Source organism: Barbus barbus (genome assembly GCF_936440315.1).
Source record: "Barbus barbus genome assembly, chromosome: 40".
NCBI lineage: Eukaryota > Metazoa > Chordata > Actinopteri > Cypriniformes > Cyprinidae > Barbus > Barbus barbus.
In genome coordinates this window covers 8,316,893-8,335,818 of record NC_136718.1, presented here as the reverse complement: position 1 = coordinate 8,335,818, position 18,926 = coordinate 8,316,893, and the positions used below count along the sequence as shown (strand labels likewise).

The 18,926-nt window shown below is 37.8% G+C and overlaps 3 protein-coding genes across 4 annotated transcripts; 2 read left to right on the top strand and 1 right to left on the bottom strand.

Annotated features, from left to right (window-relative positions):
- Nucleotides 1-4,440: 4,440 nt before the first annotated feature.
- LOC306859182 (putative tubulin polyglutamylase TTLL9) lies at nucleotides 4,441-10,627 on the top strand (the record flags this gene model as incomplete). The annotated part of the gene is made up of 14 exons (XM_079400084.1): nucleotides 4,441-4,455; nucleotides 4,654-4,703; nucleotides 6,575-6,667; nucleotides 6,742-6,853; nucleotides 6,940-7,125; nucleotides 7,214-7,282; nucleotides 7,387-7,477; nucleotides 7,631-7,671; nucleotides 8,309-8,396; nucleotides 8,501-8,559; nucleotides 8,652-8,848; nucleotides 8,961-9,074; nucleotides 9,149-9,270; nucleotides 10,203-10,627. 14 exons carry the CDS (start codon nucleotides 4,441-4,443, stop codon nucleotides 10,271-10,273), a joined length of 1,308 nt encoding a protein of 435 aa, XP_079256210.1. The 3' UTR covers nucleotides 10,274-10,627.
- On the bottom strand, nucleotides 10,521-15,162 carry LOC306859181 (uncharacterized protein). Its single transcript, XM_079400083.1, has 5 exons — nucleotides 15,041-15,162; nucleotides 14,716-14,905; nucleotides 14,529-14,634; nucleotides 14,382-14,446; nucleotides 10,521-13,156 (listed from the first exon to the last, which is right to left on the bottom strand). Exons 2-5 carry the CDS (start codon nucleotides 14,820-14,822, stop codon nucleotides 11,800-11,802), a joined length of 1,635 nt encoding a protein of 544 aa, XP_079256209.1. The 5' UTR covers nucleotides 14,823-14,905; nucleotides 15,041-15,162; the 3' UTR covers nucleotides 10,521-11,799.
- Nucleotides 15,163-15,888: 726 nt separating this feature from the next.
- LOC306859591 (protein phosphatase 1 regulatory subunit 3D-like) lies at nucleotides 15,889-17,790 on the top strand. Of its 2 annotated transcripts, none has more exons than XM_079400695.1 (2): nucleotides 15,889-16,196; nucleotides 16,356-17,790. In XM_079400695.1, exon 2 carries the CDS (start codon nucleotides 16,379-16,381, stop codon nucleotides 17,288-17,290), a length of 912 nt encoding a protein of 303 aa, XP_079256821.1. In that variant the 5' UTR covers nucleotides 15,889-16,196; nucleotides 16,356-16,378; the 3' UTR covers nucleotides 17,291-17,790. The 2 variants fall into 2 exon arrangements, with proteins under 2 accessions (XP_079256821.1, XP_079256822.1); XM_079400696.1 differs by having other exon boundaries at nucleotides 15,889-16,247; nucleotides 16,356-17,784.
- Nucleotides 17,791-18,926: the final 1,136 nt, after the last annotated feature.

The window sequence follows — 18,926 nt, the reverse complement described above, 5'->3', positions numbered from 1 at the left end:
CTAAACAATGCTTTAAACATCTTTAAACTTTATTAATTCAAATGTGGGTTTTATTGAAATTTGCTATCATAGAGTCTATTGTACTTTATTTTAAAATGTCTTTTATTCTTTTGATGTCAAAGCTGAATTTCCAGCATCATTACTCCACTGTCACATGATCCTTCAGAAATCATTCTAATATGCACTGATTTACTGTGTTTAAAATAGTTTTATTTATCAACTATGTTAATGTCTATTGTAATGTTTCCTGTATAGGGACTTGACTATAATATATTGATTATTTCAGCAGAGCTCAATCACAGTCCTCTTGCAGTTGCTGTCCCAGCATGCCTCTTGTTTTCACCCATGAACCAGTGCACAAGTGGAGCGTTTTAAAAACAAGGGCAAGGTAATTGCTTTTAGGAATAATGGGAATTTTTGATCCCCTTGTGGCAATCTTTTACAGACAATTAAGCACGTTGTCTTGATGATCGACAGCCTCTGCGGCAGGAGCTATCAAATTCATTCCAGAAGCAGTTTTATAACAAGTCACTGGTCCTCAGATGCATGCTGCAAGCTCTCCGATGATATATAATCTTTGTTTAATGAGACATTCTTAGACAAGTAAAGACAATATACGATGGTGGTGTTTTTCCTGGAAGACATATTTCTGTGTGAAACTGGATATTTAAGGGGTGAAATATTGAATCATTTAGATTGTGAAAATTGGCTGTTACATACCATAGTGGAGTTATTAAAGTTATTGAATTAAGTACAGGTTAATAAAGGTTATGAAAACAATTCTCTGATGAATTGTTCACAGTCATTGTTTTAAGCAGAATTGTGTCATTTGAATTGAATGAATTGAATAAAAAAATCCTGATTATGAACTGAAGTAGCAAACAATGCAAAACTGCCTCATACAGAAATGACATATTGGTCTATCAAGAGTGATATTGTCATATGTTATTTTTAAGACAATATATCATTTATACATGTGTACATTCTTTGGGTAGATGAAGATATAAGTTGGTAACATATATACAGTATAAAATCCCCATATGAAAATGTATTACATATTAAAAATATGTTTTTACTAAATATGGCAATACATTTCATAAATGGAAATGTATTGTACAGATATTACATTTGCATATGAGGCAATTCAAATTTGAATAAAAGGAAGCAGAATAAAAATAAAATAATTTGAAAGAAATTTATAAATGTATAGCTATTTTTTAACTATAAAAGCAAAGTTTGTCAAGGCAAACTTTGAATATTGGCTTGAACAAAGTAAAGTTACAGGCATCACAGACAGAGAAAATGATAGATTGGGGTTGGCAATATTTTTTTATGAATTTGAAAGAAGTCTTTTATACTCACCAAGGCAGCATTTTCTTCATCAAAAACATGTTATAGTGTGAAATATTATTACAATTAAAAACAACCGTTTCATTTTAATAAAACAGTTCATAAAACTGTAACTTGCTCTAAAAACCTTTGGTATGTGTTACGTAACAGCCACTTTTCACATCCAATAGATTCCTGATGGATAAAATCAGGCCCTTTTCTACATTTCCCCACCTTTGAATAAACTGTTTCACACAAAAATGTCACATACTGCACTCTCAGAAAAATAAAAGAGCAGAACCCTTTCAAAAGGCACTAAGGTACTAATATTAAATGTAATTGACTCCTTTGATAGCAGAGCTGAATATATATTTTTTATTTAAATCTATTATCTATTATGGACATGAATTTGTTTCCACAATATGTTTATTTGTGGCCATGATTTATTAATTTTGTTCCCCTTGTTTTAGTAAACTGTGGCCACGTATTCGTTCCCTCATTTTATTTAACTAAGACAAGGAACAAATTAGTCAATCATGGCCATAAATTAACAAATCCTATGAATGTGTTCTTAATTTGTGGTCACAGTTAAAAAAAAAAAAAATTAGTTGTGAAATGTGGAAACTCGATTCAAATTCACACTCATGAATTTAAAGTGAGCCAGTTGTTCAATTATGAAATTTGCTCAACCGTGGTATTAAAAAAGCCAAAAACCCAACATAAATATCTATTTTCCTTTTTTGGTCAGATCGGTTCCCGTTAATGTATAATCGACAGTCTAGTCGTGTTTGTGATGCCTTTATTGAATATGATTGATCTTATTAAAAGTCAGCTGCTCATTATTCTAAAAATGAAAGAGTAGTTTGTATACTACATGTATATAAAATTCATGTTCAACTTTCATGCGCATTTAAGGCCTATTGATTGGTATTAGTTGGCAAGTGTTCAGACGGCTGTCTCAAGGAGAGAGTCTGGCTCCAAACGTAAAGATGTCTCCTTCAACCACAAAGGAGAGGGTCAAATTGCATTAAGTTTGGTTAGAGGGTTTTGGCCACACATACCAGAGCCTGGAGCCACGTCCTAGCATTTGATAACACTGCAGTAGTAATGGAAAAATCAGTCACAGAAAAATGAAAATAGTTACTTTGTGAACTCCAGAAGACATGCAGGTTGTTTTTCTCACATTTTCCCTGACCAGAGCACCAAAACCACAACCTCAAACCTGGACAGGACAGCATGAGAAGTTCATCCCTGCTGGGATCTTGCCCTATTTGGGGCTGAGCTGTCAGGATAAAAACTGCACGCCATATCCTGGCCATAACGCTCTCGTCCCACTCAGAGACAATTACCCTCCACGCCAACATTCCTCTTCCAATCCAACAATGCTTACGAAGCTCTGCGCAGAGGACTCTGGACCACCGCCACAGAACAAGATGTTTTGTGTGTTTGCTTCACATATCTCCCAAGGAGAGATGAAGGAGGAAAAGCGTACCAGCCCGGCAGTGGCCGTGGTCGGATTCATACAGGTAATCCTTTCTTTATGTGGTTAAGGATTCTGCTGATCCACGGGTGAAGTACATGACATCCCCTGAGCTTTGCTTTGCTTTGAAGAGATGGCAGATTGGTTTTTATAGATAATTGTCCATCTGGAGAAAGAGTGTTTTGATGTAAGATTTTATGAGCTGAGAGGTTGAATCGGTTGAGCAGCTGCAGTACATTATCAGACTGCTGTGGTCAACATGCCCTGCTTGGAGATACGTCAACTCGCTTAACAATCACATACACACTCACATAGTCGACGCTCAACAAGGTCAATCACATACACACTCACATAGTCGACGCTCAACAAGGTCAATCACATACACACTCACATAGTCGACGGTCAACAAGGTCAATCACTACTAATTATAATTACTAAAATTAAACTAAAATGCAAACTACAAAATCAAAATCTAATTAAAAATATTAACAATAATATTAAAAATAACAACTAATAGTATCTTTTATGTAAAAAATGTGTTACTGGCATGAACACTGGCAGTGTTCTGGTGTATGAATCTCTGTTGGATTATCATTTAAATAAAAATAGTGATTTAGGATATTGTGCAGGGATCAAGGCACACAAGGGGGCCTCAGCGACTTTCAAGTTGTATAAAAGACAGTTTAAAATAATTTAAAGCAAGTTAAATTAAGTATTTTAATATATTAATATTAAAAAATGATCTTAATTAAATCTGTTATAGAAAAACTGAGTGGTTTTGAGTAAAAAAAAGATTAAAAGACTTTCCTATAGCTCAAATGGTAGAGCATGGCGCTAGCAACGCCAGGATCGGTTCCCAGGGAAAGCAAGAGCTGATAAAATGTAAAACTGTAACTTGAATGCAGTGTAAGACGCTTTGGATAAAAGCGTCTGCTAAATGCGTAAATGTAATAGCAACTGACAGATGATTTAATCACTGCCTTTCATTTTTCTTGAGATGTCTATATATGTCAGATAACACGCTGGTTAAAAAAAAAATTATGGAATTGTCAGATTACGTTTGTTTAGACACATTTTTGTGTAATAAGCTTCATGCTTCTGTGCAACTGAAGATGCACATTTTGTTTCCTTGGGGATCAATTTATTTAAATTATGCTGCCACCTAGTGCACATTCATGCTGTTTACACCGTCTTCTGTGTATTGTTCTTTCATGAGTCAATGAATTAACAGGAAATAATAATAATAATAAATCATCGGTATATTATATGTGGTACCTGAGAGCAGAGTTTGTTAATATATTTATTTAGGAATTAAGTCATTAATTGCATAAGATTGAAATATGAGGTTGACTGAAAAACAAAAAAGCAAAGATTAAAAAAACATTATTTAACATACTGAACAATATATACTCGGGAATAAACAAATTCAAGATCCATAATATTTGTGAATGTGTAGCACGTAGACATATCTGAGACCAGAGAGTGTTGGGAACAGAGCTCTGATTGGGAGGTTTGCTCTCAGCACGTCACAACGAAATGCAGCGAAGCGATTGGTCTGCTCGGTGGTTGCTATGACAACATAAAGTCTACAGTTCTAGTATCAGGCTGCTAACAGGTGGTTAGTTTCTGATATGTCTAAGAGTAAGGTAAGAGGGTGACTTTTAAAACAAACTTGTTATTAAATGATATTATGTATTATATTTGAAAACTAAGGTTTACTGCTGATATAAATAATTATTTAGGCTACTTAAGGAGCCATTGCTGTCTTAAAAATTAGCTTTGCATCACAAAAGTTACATTTCAGCTTTAATCAGGTTTAGCTGTAACAAACTTACCTTAAACAGCAGACAGCTGGACATAAAGGGGCCTACAGTTCACAGAAGAAGAAGGAAGGGTAAGTCTGTCAGCGTTTATTACATTCATCCTACAATTTGGGGTCTTTATCTATTAAAGTCATTATCACTATTATTCAGCTATGATGCACCAAACTGATGACAAAAAATCACAGTAAAGACGTTTATAATATTAGAATACGCATATTATAATGATTTCTGAAGGATCATGTGACATTGAAGACTGGTGTAATCATGCTGAAAATTCAGCTTTCAGAAATAAATATTTTAAAATGTTTTCCTGCATTTTGATTAAATAAGTGCAGACTTTGTAAGCATAAGAGATTTATTTCAAATTAATTAAAAAAAAATCTTACAGACCCCAAACTTGAATGGTGCAGATGCTTGTAGTAACTGCATTTTTAAAATCATTTTATAGTTTTAAACTGTTGTCTGTCTGTACAGTTGGGCAAAAAAGTATTTAGTCAGCCACCAATTGTGCAAGTTCTCCCGCTTAAAAAGATGAGAGAGGCCTGTAATTTTCATCATAGGTACACTTCAACTATGAGAGACAGAATGGGGGGAAAGAATCCAGGAAATCACATTGTAGGATTTTTAAAAGAACTTCTTTGCAGATTATGGTGGAAAATAAGTATTTGGTCAATAACAAACAAGTTAATCTCAATACTTTCTTATATACTCAATATATAATAATATGCTATATACTCAATACTTTGTTGGCAATGACAGAGGTCAAACGTTTTCTGTAAGTCTTCACAAGGTCTTCACACACTGTTGCTGGTATTTTGGCCCATTCCTCCATGCAGATCTCCTCTAGAGCAGTGATGTTTTGGGGCTGTCACTCAAAATCTTATGATACATGGCCCCATTCATTCTTTCCTTTACACGGATCAGTCGTCCTGGTCCCTTTGCAGAAAAACAGCCCCAAAGCATGATGTTTCCACCCCCATGCTTCACAGTAGGTATGGTGTTCTTTGGATGCAACTCAGCATTCGTTCTCCTCCAAACACGACGAGTTGAGTTTTTACCAAAAAGTTCTATTTTGGTTTCATCTGACCATATGACATTCTCCCAATCCTCTTCTGGATCATCCAAATGCTCTCTAGCAAACTTCAGACGGGCCCGGACATGTACTGGCTTAAGCAGGGGGACACGTCTGGCACTGCAGGATTTGAGTCCCTGGCGGCATAGTGTGTTACTGATGGTAGCCTTTGTTACTTTGGTTCCAGCTCTGGGTTCTGGGATTTTTGCTCACCGTTCTTGTGATCATTTTGACCCCACGGGGTGAGATCTTGCGTGGAGCCCCAGATCGAGGGAGATTATCAGTGGTCTTGTATGTCTTCCATTTTCTAATAATTGATCCCACAGTTGATTTCTTCACACCAAGCTGCTTGCCTATTGCAGATTCAGTCTTCCCAGCCTGGTGCAGGTCTACAATTTTGTTTCTGGTGTCCTTCGACAGCTCTTTGGTCTTGACCATAGTGGAGTTTGGAGTGTGACTGTTTGAGGTTGTGGACAGGTGTCTTTTATACTGATAACGAGTTCAAACAGGTTCCATTAATACAGGTAACGAGTGGAGGACAGAGGAGCCTCTTAAAGAAGAAGTTACAGGTCTGTGAGAGCCAGAAATCTTGCTTCTTTGTAGGTGACCAAATACTTATTTTACCGAGGAATTTACCAATTAATTCATTAAAAATCCTACAATGTGATTTCCTGGATTCTTTCCCCCCATTCTCTCTCTCATAGTTGAAGTGTACCTATGATGAAAATTACAGGCCTCTCTCATCTTTTTAAGTGGGAGAACTTGCACAATTGGTGGCTGACTAAATACGTTTTTGCCCAACTGTATGTATGTCTGTATAAAAGAATAAAAGGTAGTTTAACAATCCAGTGTGGTTCATTTTCATCTCAGCGAGGGAAGGAGCTGTATACGGTACAGATGTGGCCTGACCAACACTATACAGGACGTCCTAAACCAGAGACCAGGCTGGGTAGAGGTGAAAGAGTAAGTGTTGTGCTTCTCCGTTGTGTGTCCCTGCGTTTCATGCTTGCATCATGCATTCATGTTTCTCTATGCAGTGATGGTGACTGGGACTTTAACTGGTGTGATGTTGGGTGGCTAAGAGAGAACTTTGATCACTCGTACATGGAGGAACATGTGCGGATATGTCACTTCCGCAACCACTACGAGGTTGGTAGTATACAAATTATGCCGATTATTACAACTGAATTAATGTGTACAGAAAACATGCATGAATTATAATTTTTTTTTTTCAGTTGACCCGTAAGAACCTGATGGTAAAAAACCTGAAGAGATATAGAAAAACTTTAGAGCGGGAGGCTGGGCGTTTAGAGGCGTCCAAATGCGACTTTTTCCCCTGTACATTTGTGCTGCCCAGTGAGTATCACATCTTTGTAGAAGAGTTTAAGAGGACCCCAGGGAGCACCTGGATCATGAAGCCTGTGAGTGTTTATAGCAGTGCACTATGTACAATACAGCCAAACTGATCATCAACAGGTCATCCATTATTACAATACTTTCCGAGCACAGGTGGCACGATCACAGGGGAAAGGAATTTTTCTGTTTCGAAAACTCAAAGATATAATAGATTGGAGGAAGGTAATTCACATTTGACACACTGACTCTGACAAGAACGTAACTTCTGTGATTATTTACTGTTGTCATCCCAAGTTTTATGTTGTGTACTGATGCTGTTGTTTTAGGATGGGTCCCGCTCTGAAGAGCAGAAAGATGAAGCTCAAGTTGAGAGCTATGTCGCTCAGCGCTACATTGAGAATCCCTACCTCATAGCTGGTATGTATCTATAATATATAATACATACAATATAATAAAACATATAATAGCTTCAATATTTATTGATTTAGCTCAACTTTTATTATTATTACTGAACATATCACATTTTATATGTGTGTGTGTGTAACATGTATATGTTATATCTATCACCAGGGAGAAAATTTGACTTGAGAGTCTATGTTCTTGTCACATCAGTGAGTTATTTTTTATTTATTTTTATTTTCATGAATATGCAATGCTGTTTTTCATTGTTAAAGTACTTTCTCCAGCTGCAGTAGGAAACTTGAAAATCTTGCAATTTCACACAAATTATTGTGCATTTCCACCATGTCAGAAATTCGTGCAATTATGAGATTTCAATTGAGTTACAACGTGAAAAAACTGAATTTACTCTTTGCTCTGACTTTCCACCTGATTTTTCAACATCATAAACACTCAAAATGAAAATGGCTTCAGCAGTACAAAGTTGTAATTTTGTAATATTTCTGTTTAATAATGTTATAATAGTACAAGAAAATAAATGCAAGTCATATAGTAGTTTAATGTGGCTTACACAGAACCAAATAGCTATCTTATGTCCCTTTAAATAAACTTAAGATTGTTAATAATGCCTTTGCATAACAACTGTTACTTGTTGTATTGTGGTTTTGTCTATTGATTACTGAAATTAGAGATTTGGCATTAATAGTGGTGCTACACAGTATCACACACAGCATTTTTGTTGCTGTGGGTGTTTTACACTTCACATCACTGTTGCATTTTCAATGTTTTGAATGTTATATTTTTAAAACTGTGCAGGCAACACAAAAATTATATTTTTGTTTTTCGCAGTATATTCCATTGAAGGCCTGGCTGTATCGTGATGGTTTTGCTCGATTTTCCAACACCAGGTTCTCTCTTAGCAGCATAGATGATCAGTGTATCCTTTGCATACATTCTGAAATACACACACCCCCAATTTTATATTACGCCCCATAGTACAGGAATTCACTTGTTTGTCCTCTTTAACCTTGAAATACACAGATGTTCATCTCACTAATGTTGCAGTGCAAAAAACAGCTCCTGATTATGATCCTGAGAAGGTATGATGGAAGTAACTGGACATACTGTACTATTATGTTCATGAAGATATGTTTTATTAAAAAGCAGTAATCTATCTTTCGCTCTCTCTCAGGGTTGTAAGTGGCAGATGCAGCAGCTAAGGCAGTACCTGACTGCTAAGCATGGTTTCGAGACAGTGCAGACTCTATTTAAAGAAATTGACAACATATTTATTCGCAGCCTGCTTAGTGTTCAGAAGACTATCATCAATGACAAACACTGTTTTGAGTTGTATGGATATGACATACTACTGGACCAGGATTTAAAACCGTGAGAGTGCTTTACTTTTGATTGCTTAGTTTGACAGGATACTTATCAGAACTGAATGCATGTGGGAATTGCATGGCTTAAAAAAATAACTGCACAGTTTGCCGTTATGCAGGTGGCTAATTGAAGTGAACGCTTCACCCTCCCTTACAGCCAGCAGTCAGGAGGACTATGACCTAAAGTACAGACTGCTGGAGGACACCTTGCACATTGTAGACATGGAAGGCCGGTACGATTTGACAAAATAGTATAAAGAGATTGTGTATGTTGACATTGTTGTCCAAAACATTCTTCTCCACTTAGTCTGACAGGCAAGGAGAAGAGGGTTGGCGGATTTGACCTAATGTGGAACGATGGACCTGTCTACATGGATGTCGGACTAGAGACTCTGGGTAGTTCTTGCCTCGTGGCAAATACACATCTCGGTCAGTGTCTTACATTGCCTCAATGGAGATCTAGGCCTGCAGTACACTCAGTGAGCCTTTTTCTGTGCTTAGTTGAGCTTAGTAGTTTTTGTACACACTTAGGCATTTTTTGAAAGTCACAAAGTTAATTAATTCACAGTGCATGCATGATACTTTTAAAAAATAAGGTACCAAATAGGTCTTTAAAAAGTCTAGTTCACCCAAAAGTGAAATTTCTGTCATCAAAACTTCCAAAAGCTGTTTGATCATAGCATTTTTTGGAGAAATTTAGTATTACACCACTTGCTCACCAATGTATCCTCAGTGGTGAATGGGTGCCGTCAGAATGAGAGTCCAAACAGATGATAAAAACATCTCCAGTCCATCAATTAACTTCTTGTGAAGTGAAAAGCTGCTTGTTTGTAATAAACAAATTCATAAATAAGACATTTTAATATTAAACCGTCACTTCCTGATTCAGGCGAGACAACTTTTTCATTGAATGTTATGGATAAAGGACTTGTATTTAAAAGGTTAATACCCCTTCATGATGCATTTGCTTCTTACAAACACGCAGCTTTTCGCTTTACAAAATGCTAATTGACGGACTGGATTCATGTTGTGAATTACTGTGATGTTTTTATCAGCTGTTTGGACTCTCATTCTGACGGCACCCATCCATTGGTGAGCAAGTGATGTAACGATGAATTGCTCCAAATCAGTTCAGATGAAACAAATCTACATTTTTTGAGTGAGTAAATTAAGCACATTTTTATTTTTAGGTTATTTTATTTAACTATTCCTTGAAGTAAATATACAAATTAAAACGTATAAAAGATAAATGCATTTTTTTTATAATAATGTAACACCTATTTGTGGAAAGTGTCACATTACCTATTATAGCAGCATTTACTATCATCTCCAAATACAAATGTTTGCTTTGTATTACACAGGCTGTGTGAATGATCGCCAGAAACAGCTTCAACAGCTTTTAAAGCCTTTCCCAGGACAGAAGAGGACATGACAACATGCAAATGACATCAAATTAGTGTGACGAACAATTCTTGACAATCACAATTGTTATACTATGCACCTAAGGATTCAGATGAATGTAAATAGGAGCATTTAAATACCCAGAAGACGTGGCAAAGTCACTGGAAATTTTCCATTCACAACCTGAAAATGACACTGTCTGTGCTTGTTCTGGTTTAATGAGAATATAATAACGGTATCCATTTCCACATTAAAATAAATACTGTAGACAGATGCTTTGATGATGTAATGAAAACTGTTTATTTTGTATCTCATAAAAATAGCTGCATTTAACTCTACCAAAAACTCCCAGCAAAATAAAAGCACAATCTGACAATGATAGGACAAAAGTAGATTTCTGTGTGTTTTTTGCCTGATAAGGAAACTTGACACAGTACATAACATCCAAGATGAAATGGTGCTACATACAGTACATCAAGTATGGCAATGTGGTACCACGTACTGTATGGCCTCAACCTGTACCAACTTTCAAGTCATATTCAAGTGCCTTGACAATGCATTACAGTACATATAAAACTACAAAACCACTACTATCATTGTTCCTGTAAAAATAAACGAAACATGCTATATTTAGAGACATGAAGTACAATGAAAGGTTCTCAAAGTAAACAAACACAGATAACCTTGACCATAATATCTTAACAGTTTACAGCTCAGGTCCTTCTCCAGCAACACACCACAAAACCACCATAAGCAATCCTAACAATTCACAATTCAACTACATCTAACTCGCTGAAAACCTAAGTAATGAGTTCCAAAACATTCTTATTTAACTTCATACATGTCAACTCATTGGTTTAATAAACAAGAAAAGAAGTCCTTGTAAATAGCACTTTACAAAAATACACAGTCATTACAAAACATTCATTATTCTTCTCAAAAAATATACATTCTTTGACCAATAGTGCTTACTAGACAAAGCCACAGGCTGACATTCTCAGCCATACCTCCCTCAAATAAGAGATATGTACATGCACGCTAGATTTAAGTACATTTATTTCATTTCATAGAGGATTTGTGCATACAGTATGTAAAGATAACCTGCTTTTGTGTACTTAGGCAGATAAAATAAATATATCTTATTCAAGAAATGCACTTTAAAGTTCTACTGAAACGATGACGATGAAAAGGCATGATTTCTAAAGAGAAGGATACATTTTTGTTTTTAAAGTGTGCTCACATTTGCAGTTGTCCGGTAAATTTTCATGGGCAAAATCCAAGCATTTTAATCGGAATCCATGCAATCCTGTGCACATTTCAAGTTGGTCCGTTTCAAGTTGGACCGACGGAAAGCTGAAAGTGACTTCTGTGTGAGTTATTGACAATAAACAATGAACCTTTTTTTCCCCTTGAAATTTTGCCAATGTGATGGCACTTGTATCCTTCTCACAAACAACAGTTAACTGCAGGAATAATATTATGTTTTAATTAGCTCTTGTTTACAGTATGCAAAATGAAAATGTTTTTGAGGCAACTGAAAATTGAAAGGTGCACTAACTACTTGGCATATTGAGCATTTTTCACTTTGCCAGTAGTTTTGGTAGCTGACATCACTTTAGTATCGCCGCCATCGATGACCGTTCTTTTAGTGCCAGATCTTAATCGTCCTTCACCCGTTTCAGCTCTCGGACCATCCTTAACCATTTTCTTCCCTGGACCACCACCTTCACATTTCATACCGACAGGATCCTGCCTATCAACCCCTCTACATTTTGCTCCAGGTGGATCTTTCGGTTTGTCCGCCTCGTTTGACCTCGCAGTCTTCCCTTTCCTGACCGAAGAATGGGATTTGCCATTTGTGTTAAGTTCATGGGACGCCCTGCGCACGTTTCCCGCAGCCTGCATGTGCTTCTGCTGAGCATTTGCTGCCTGAGGACTGACCGGTTGCTGGTTTTTGGAAGTGGTGCTTTTTTCAGAGGTGGAAGCCCGGCTTTCGCTGCTGCTCCTCTTTTGGGTGTTCGCCGGGGGAGCTTTGCGCTCTAGCAGGGGGCTGAGACGGGAATGCCGCTGGTAGACGTACGAAGAGCAGGTGCCGTTGCAGAGCGGATAGCGGATGTGGCAATGAGGGCAGACGGGACGAAAAAGCTGGGTGGATGATGGGCTGGCCATTGAAGAAAAGAAGGCCCTTTGACCCTGCCGAAAGCTTTTCGGGGAGCTGAGGCGTGTCGGAGGAGCAGTATGAGGCCTTGGACGGTTGCCGTTCGCTAGGACACTGGCGGCTTGACTTCTTGTTCGGATGATGGGAACGATGTGCCGTCCGCTCTCAGCCTGTATGGTTTGGATCTGGTGCCACTCAAGTTGAAGCAGGCGCTCTAAATACTTCTCTAGCTGCCCTACGGGTTTCGGCCGGGGAGCCCGCTTACCCTCAGTGTTGAGGAAGATAGCGAGCTGCCTCAGGCTCCAGGTATTGAACGGAGGAGGCAGGAAGTCTGGGTAGCTGTACCTGACTTCATCGTTCTCCACTGACCTGGGTCCAGGTATGTCAGGATGCAGGTCCATGGAGTTGATCACCTCGGCTCGGAGGTTGAGCTGAGGAGGAGTGCAGGGGGAAGGCAGCACAGGGAGCCGCTCGGAGTCAGACAGGTCGCTGGCACTGTCCGTGTCATCCTCCTTGTGCTCCAGGAGGCGGAGTGAGTCTAAGTCTGGGACTTGTTTCTGCAGGGTGAACTGCTGCAGCACTGGCTGAGGAGCCAAGGGCAGCGATAGAGCACGACGGCTCTTCTCCAAGGCCACGTGGCTTTGTACCATCTCTTTACAGCACTGAGGCTCTAGCTGGATTTTCTGCCTCTCCTGTCCACGCTCGGTACAAGAAAGTTTGGGACGTGGAGGTCTCAGGTCTGATTCGCCCTGTGTTCTGAAGCAATACTTCAAGTGAGATATTTTATCAATATACAGTAGTCAAGATTTGAAGTGGATCAAAAAAGTTAATCAAAGATGTCCTAAGACAAGAACGCATTTTGGTTTTAGGTTTTAGGGCAACTTTGATGAAAGGTTTTGATCCACTTCAAATGTTGACTAGTGTATTTATTAGGGCTGGGTTAACAACACTTTTGATTACTCGACTTACATGGACTGAAATTATTCTTAAATTCCAAGATCAATTTTGCTGATACATAAACAAAACATCACTTAAGTTTATTTATAGTGTGTCTCCCATCCAATAATCGTAGAGACTACAATTTTATCACAGAATTTAAAAAGTAAAATGACTATGTTAGCAATCATGCTATGTGTTTTCTATCAGGCATTAAGAATCGAATGACGCCACATTCACAAATGAATCACTTGTTTTTGATCTAATTAGTGAAATGGGTTTCCAAAAAGGTCTGGAATTGTTTGTGGTGCAGTTTGATTCATTTGTACAGTTCACTTACACACCGAGTTGTTTCCAGTGGTTTCTCACATTGAAACAGTAACAGATTACTTTATAAGAGTGCTGGATAAGACAATAAGACTAAAAGAGTGCTGGATGAGGTGGATATTTACCTACAATCCATTTAAGGAAACAAAACTCAGAAATGTCATATAGTTTGTCAGTGATGAAGCAGATCTTTATTGTGAGTGCAGCCTATAAATGAATCTACTGCAGGTAAAGACAATTGAATTGCTAACCATATATTCAAAACAATATAAGGTATGGAACGATGGACCTGTCTAAGGTATTCACAACAAGAAGCCATCATAAGGCATGTTGTAGATAATAGAGTGGTGCTAAATATATGCATTATGTTACATATTCATTACATTTCTATCTATTAGTGATTCTTAATGCATGTTTGAATAATCTGTCAAGTTAGGACAGTCGCCGTTTAAATTTCATCAATGAAGGAGTAGAAGCATAATTTTATCACTAGGAAGTTATTAAAAAAAAAACTCCTGATATATAACAAAATGAATCAATATCAAATGAAGAGCAAATCAAGTGTCAATGCCCAGCTCTTATTTGTATCACTTTGAGACTCTGGGATATTTGTCTCTGATTGGTCAATGACAGCATTCATAGTGAAATATATCCATTTGTTTTTTTTATTATTTATGGTTATTTATATATTAAATTCCATATGTTAAGCAACACTCACCCACGCAACTTGCAAGTGCCACCAGTCGGACTCTTAGCTTTCTTTGGTTTAATGCCATTTTGGACCTTGGAAAAATAATGAAAGCATATTCAAACTGCTGCCAACACAGGATGCTTGATGCATCTTAATGTTGCATATGTAACTTACAATTTCAGCTTTGGGCAGAGGATCCTTCTCTTGCCCTGGTTGCAAGGGAACTGTTTTTTTAAGAGGTTTCTTATTCTGGTTCACGTTTCCTCCTCTCTTATTATTGCTGCAAATAAAGCACATATTCTTAGTGACAATTTTTTGTTATTCTTGTCTGATTTTAATAAACTACTCTAATCAGACATACCTGGCAACAATCCCAGTGTTTTCTGCATTTTTCATTCTAACCTTCTCCTTGCCTGGCATCTTCTTCAGTGTCGCAGACGCAGTTTCTTCCTGCAGGATGGGTCCCATCGCATTAAACACTATGAAGTGCACAAGCGCAGTTCTGAAGCTCTCAGCTGTGCCCTAAAATGTCCCATACACGCACCGTGCGACTGAAGAGCACCATTGCAGAAACACAGCGAAATATCAGGGTCACAGTTTATATATTTTCCAGTTTGCCAAGAATTAGAGCAATCCATTAAACAAATTATTTTTTAACGTTAACATTTAAAGAGGGCAATAATCACCTTTGCGTCTTGGTTATGAGACCCCCATCATCCTGCGATGAGCATCACTACAGCAGCTCGATCAGACTTGTTTACCTGCTGCTGCTTTGTATGTTCAAGCATCGTTGTCGTCGTGATCCTCCGATTGGCATGATGGGAATTGTAGTTTATAAGTGAAACGCATACGAGAAACGCGTTAATTTCACCGCTGCTCGTATCGATCGCTCATAGAGAAAAACAGGAGTCTGTGTGTGTATCAGGGGGCTGATTCAGGGTTGTGTAATTTCGCAAAATCACTGTTTTATAAAAATTGACCAGCGGGGTTGCCAGATAGAAGAAGAGAAAGGATCCTGGTCAGATAAAAATATACCCGAATAAAAAAAAAAACAATTTGATCCCTGTTTGTCTGACTAAAATATTAAAACCATAGCTTAAAAAATAAAATAAAAATCATACTCCAAAGGCTGGTAGTGTATATATAAAAAAGTACCCTATAATATATTTTGATTTATTAGATTCTCTAATGCCCCTTTGGAGTGGTAGTGTAAGATAAATTAATTAGATATTGGATTTCGAAGTAAAACCCATTTTATTAGTGAAGAGATGAGTATGTGTATTTTGTAAAGCATGTGCAACTGCTTTTTATCACATAATTAGAAGCACCACGGTGCAATTGTGTCATCTGTTTAAAATGTAAAGTATAGAAAAGCTTTACCTGCATTTTCACAACGCTATTTTGTAAGCGTGTTCCTTCGGGTTGTCAAAAGATCTACCTACACACTTGCTGTCTTGATGGCCACAATAGGAGGACATGGCAACCTCACACTCAGCATTTCCCGAGCACAGCTGACTCAGTAGCCACGCCCCCTCTCTTTGACATCCCATTTCTGCCAGCTCTGCGCAGTTTGCTTGAAATGCATCGTATGTGTGTTGTGTCACGTAGTATACTTCACTTTTGCACACAGCTTTTGTCGCGCTCCTCATTATGAAATGCATGGCTTATAAAAATAGCATCGGAGGATCGTGAGATGCGTCGTAAACTTAAACAAGCCGGACTTTACTGGCGAGGCAATGCAAACGCGAACTTGAACTTCTTCCTTTTATTTTTGTACAGAGGCGGAGTCATTGACTAACATACGTTTGCACTGACAATTTGCAATTTTGAAAGCCTTGAAATGTAAGTTGCATTACTTTGCATTAAGTAATCCAGTTGAGATTGAAGCAGCTAGTGAGTATGCCATGTTTCCACAGCTCCACAGTATTAGCTGATATAGCTTACTAGGACTTCCTAAAATACTTATAAATATGCATAACATAGAATCTTTGTCTTTTTCAGGTCGCACAAGGTCAATCTTTCTAATGAACATGGCCTGGTCTTTGGGATGTTGCCATAAAGACACACCCCTCGAAGAGATGAACGCTGACCTATTTTTTACCACAGTATCAGGTGGCTCAAAAGAAAGTTCCACACCGATTTTGCAGGACATGTCCCGTTCAAAAACAGACAGCGGAAAGAAGCTGGTTAAAATTCGTCCACCGAGCCCAAAAATTGCTCCAAGGCAAACAGCAGGCCGCAGCCTGTCATGTGAACCACCAACCAAATCCATCATCCAGAGGCGCACGCAGTCCCTTCCATCTCCATCAGAGCGAAGGAGGCTTAGTCGCCGAGCCAGCGTCCGCTTTGTGGACTCTTTAGGGTTGGACCTGGAAAACGTCAAGGTTTTCAAAAGCGGAGAGGACCCGTTTGTCCCTGAGCATGTTCTCTTCCGACTCTTAATGAACGCAGAGTTAGCCTCAAGTAAGAGGATGGAGATTTCACTACCGTATTTGAAACCGATGTTCTCAGTCCAGCCAGGTGACTGTTCAAACTTCACCGAGCGTCTGTGTTGCCAACAAGTATGTCTGGAGCGGGTTTTGTGCTATGAGCCTGGAATTATAGGGATCGTTCAAGTTGTAAACTTGGCGTTTGAGAAGGAAGTGAGTGTTCGCTACTCTTTTACAAACTGGAAGAATTGCTCAGAAACCAAGGCTTACTGGGTTGCAAGCAAATCCAGTTCAAACGGGCCCTGCTGTGACACTTTTCGATTTCATCTACCCGTTCCTCCATTTATCCTTCACCCTGGAGCAGTGCTGGAGTTTGCCATTTGTTATAAAGTAATGGGCATGCAGTTTTGGGATAACAATGGTGGGCAGAATTACAAATTAACTTGTCAGAGTTATAACCTTCCTGTGCCAAAGGAATGTGAAGACAGCATGATTCACTTTATCTGAGGACACTGATTTGTAGATGAAACTTTTTTTAAAGCACTGTTTCACTTTATATTGTGCTTGCAACCACCAGCATTTTCACCGTGTAATATACACTGCTGGCCTTCTGAAAGTCTTGCCATAGTGTATTTCATTTGTGATTAACTTGAAGCCATGTGAAATATGAGATTTTTAACTTTACGATTGTGACAACTGGACTGTAGCACTGAGAGTATTACTCTATGTTGACTTGATAATGTAATATAGATTTAAAAAGTGCCTTTACTGTATTTTTTTACTTTTCAGGTCTGCACTTACTTGCGTGAAGATGTTATTGTCACTATGTGGTACGTTTTCATAATACTAGTGGATATTGTAAACAGGTGTTAGGATGGGTAATGCCACTTGTTTTGAAGAACTGATTAAAAAACCTATTCAGCAATTATTTACTGCATCACATTGTCCTTCTCATATAACCTTCAAAATAAAGCCATATAGGCACAAACTGCTGTTTGTAAAGTGTTGCAGAGGTGATATATTTTTGTAGGTCAGAACTCCGAAATGAATTAGCATTTTAGCTCTTCCGATTCCATCATCCTGAAGTCTGTTGGTTTCTAGAAACTTGAACTGGCATGGAAAAAAAAGCTGTTTTTTGTCACAATAACCAGGCTGATGCAAACTACTGGCTTGAACTACAAAAAAATGTAATCTCTACAGCATTCTGTTTATATATATATATATATATATATATTTAAGTGTTTTTATTGTAAGTTCAGTTTAGTGCCATGATTCAGGTTATAACAACAAAGTTATTTACATTTACAGTAAACGATACTAAAAGTCATTTACGTGTCTTGTTTTTTTATTTTTTTATAAAATTCTGTTTATTAAATCTAATGCTATTTCATATGTGTACACACGTGGTCAGAATTGTTGGTACCTTGGTAAATATCCTATGGTAAATATGATCAAAGAAGGCTGTGAGAATAAATGTGCATTGTTAATCCTTTTGATCTATTATTTAAAAAAATCACAAAAATCTAAGCTTTCATTGGAGAATAAAAATATAAAATGGGGGGAAATATCATTACGAAATAAATGTTTTTTCTCAAATACATGTTGGACACAATTACTGGTACCCCTAGAAATTTGTATGAATAAAATATATCTGAAATATATTCCCATTCACAATTTTGAGCACACCAGTGTGATTATGAACAGGAAATTATCCAGCCATGGCTTCCTGTTTCATAGAAATATAAATAGAAGGGAAAACAAAGCCCAAATTCCCCTAATCATCCACCACAATGAGAAAAACAAAAGAATATATTCCTGATGTGCAGCAGAAGATAATTGAGCTTCACAAATTAGTGAAGTGGCTTTAAGAAAAGAGCTAGAGCAGTGAAAAATCCCATTTCCACCGTCAGGGCAATAATAAAGAATTTCCAATAAACAGAAAATGTTATTAATCTGCATGCCTGGAAGAGGACCAGGCATGCTTTCACCAAAAAATGAACTCCAAATGGGACTGGCTTCTATGGGCAGATGAAACTAAAAAAATAGCTTTTTAGCAGCAAACACTCGAGATGGGTTTGGTGAACACAGGGAGAAAAGTACCCCATGTGTACAGTGACATATACTACTGTATTTTTGATGTTGT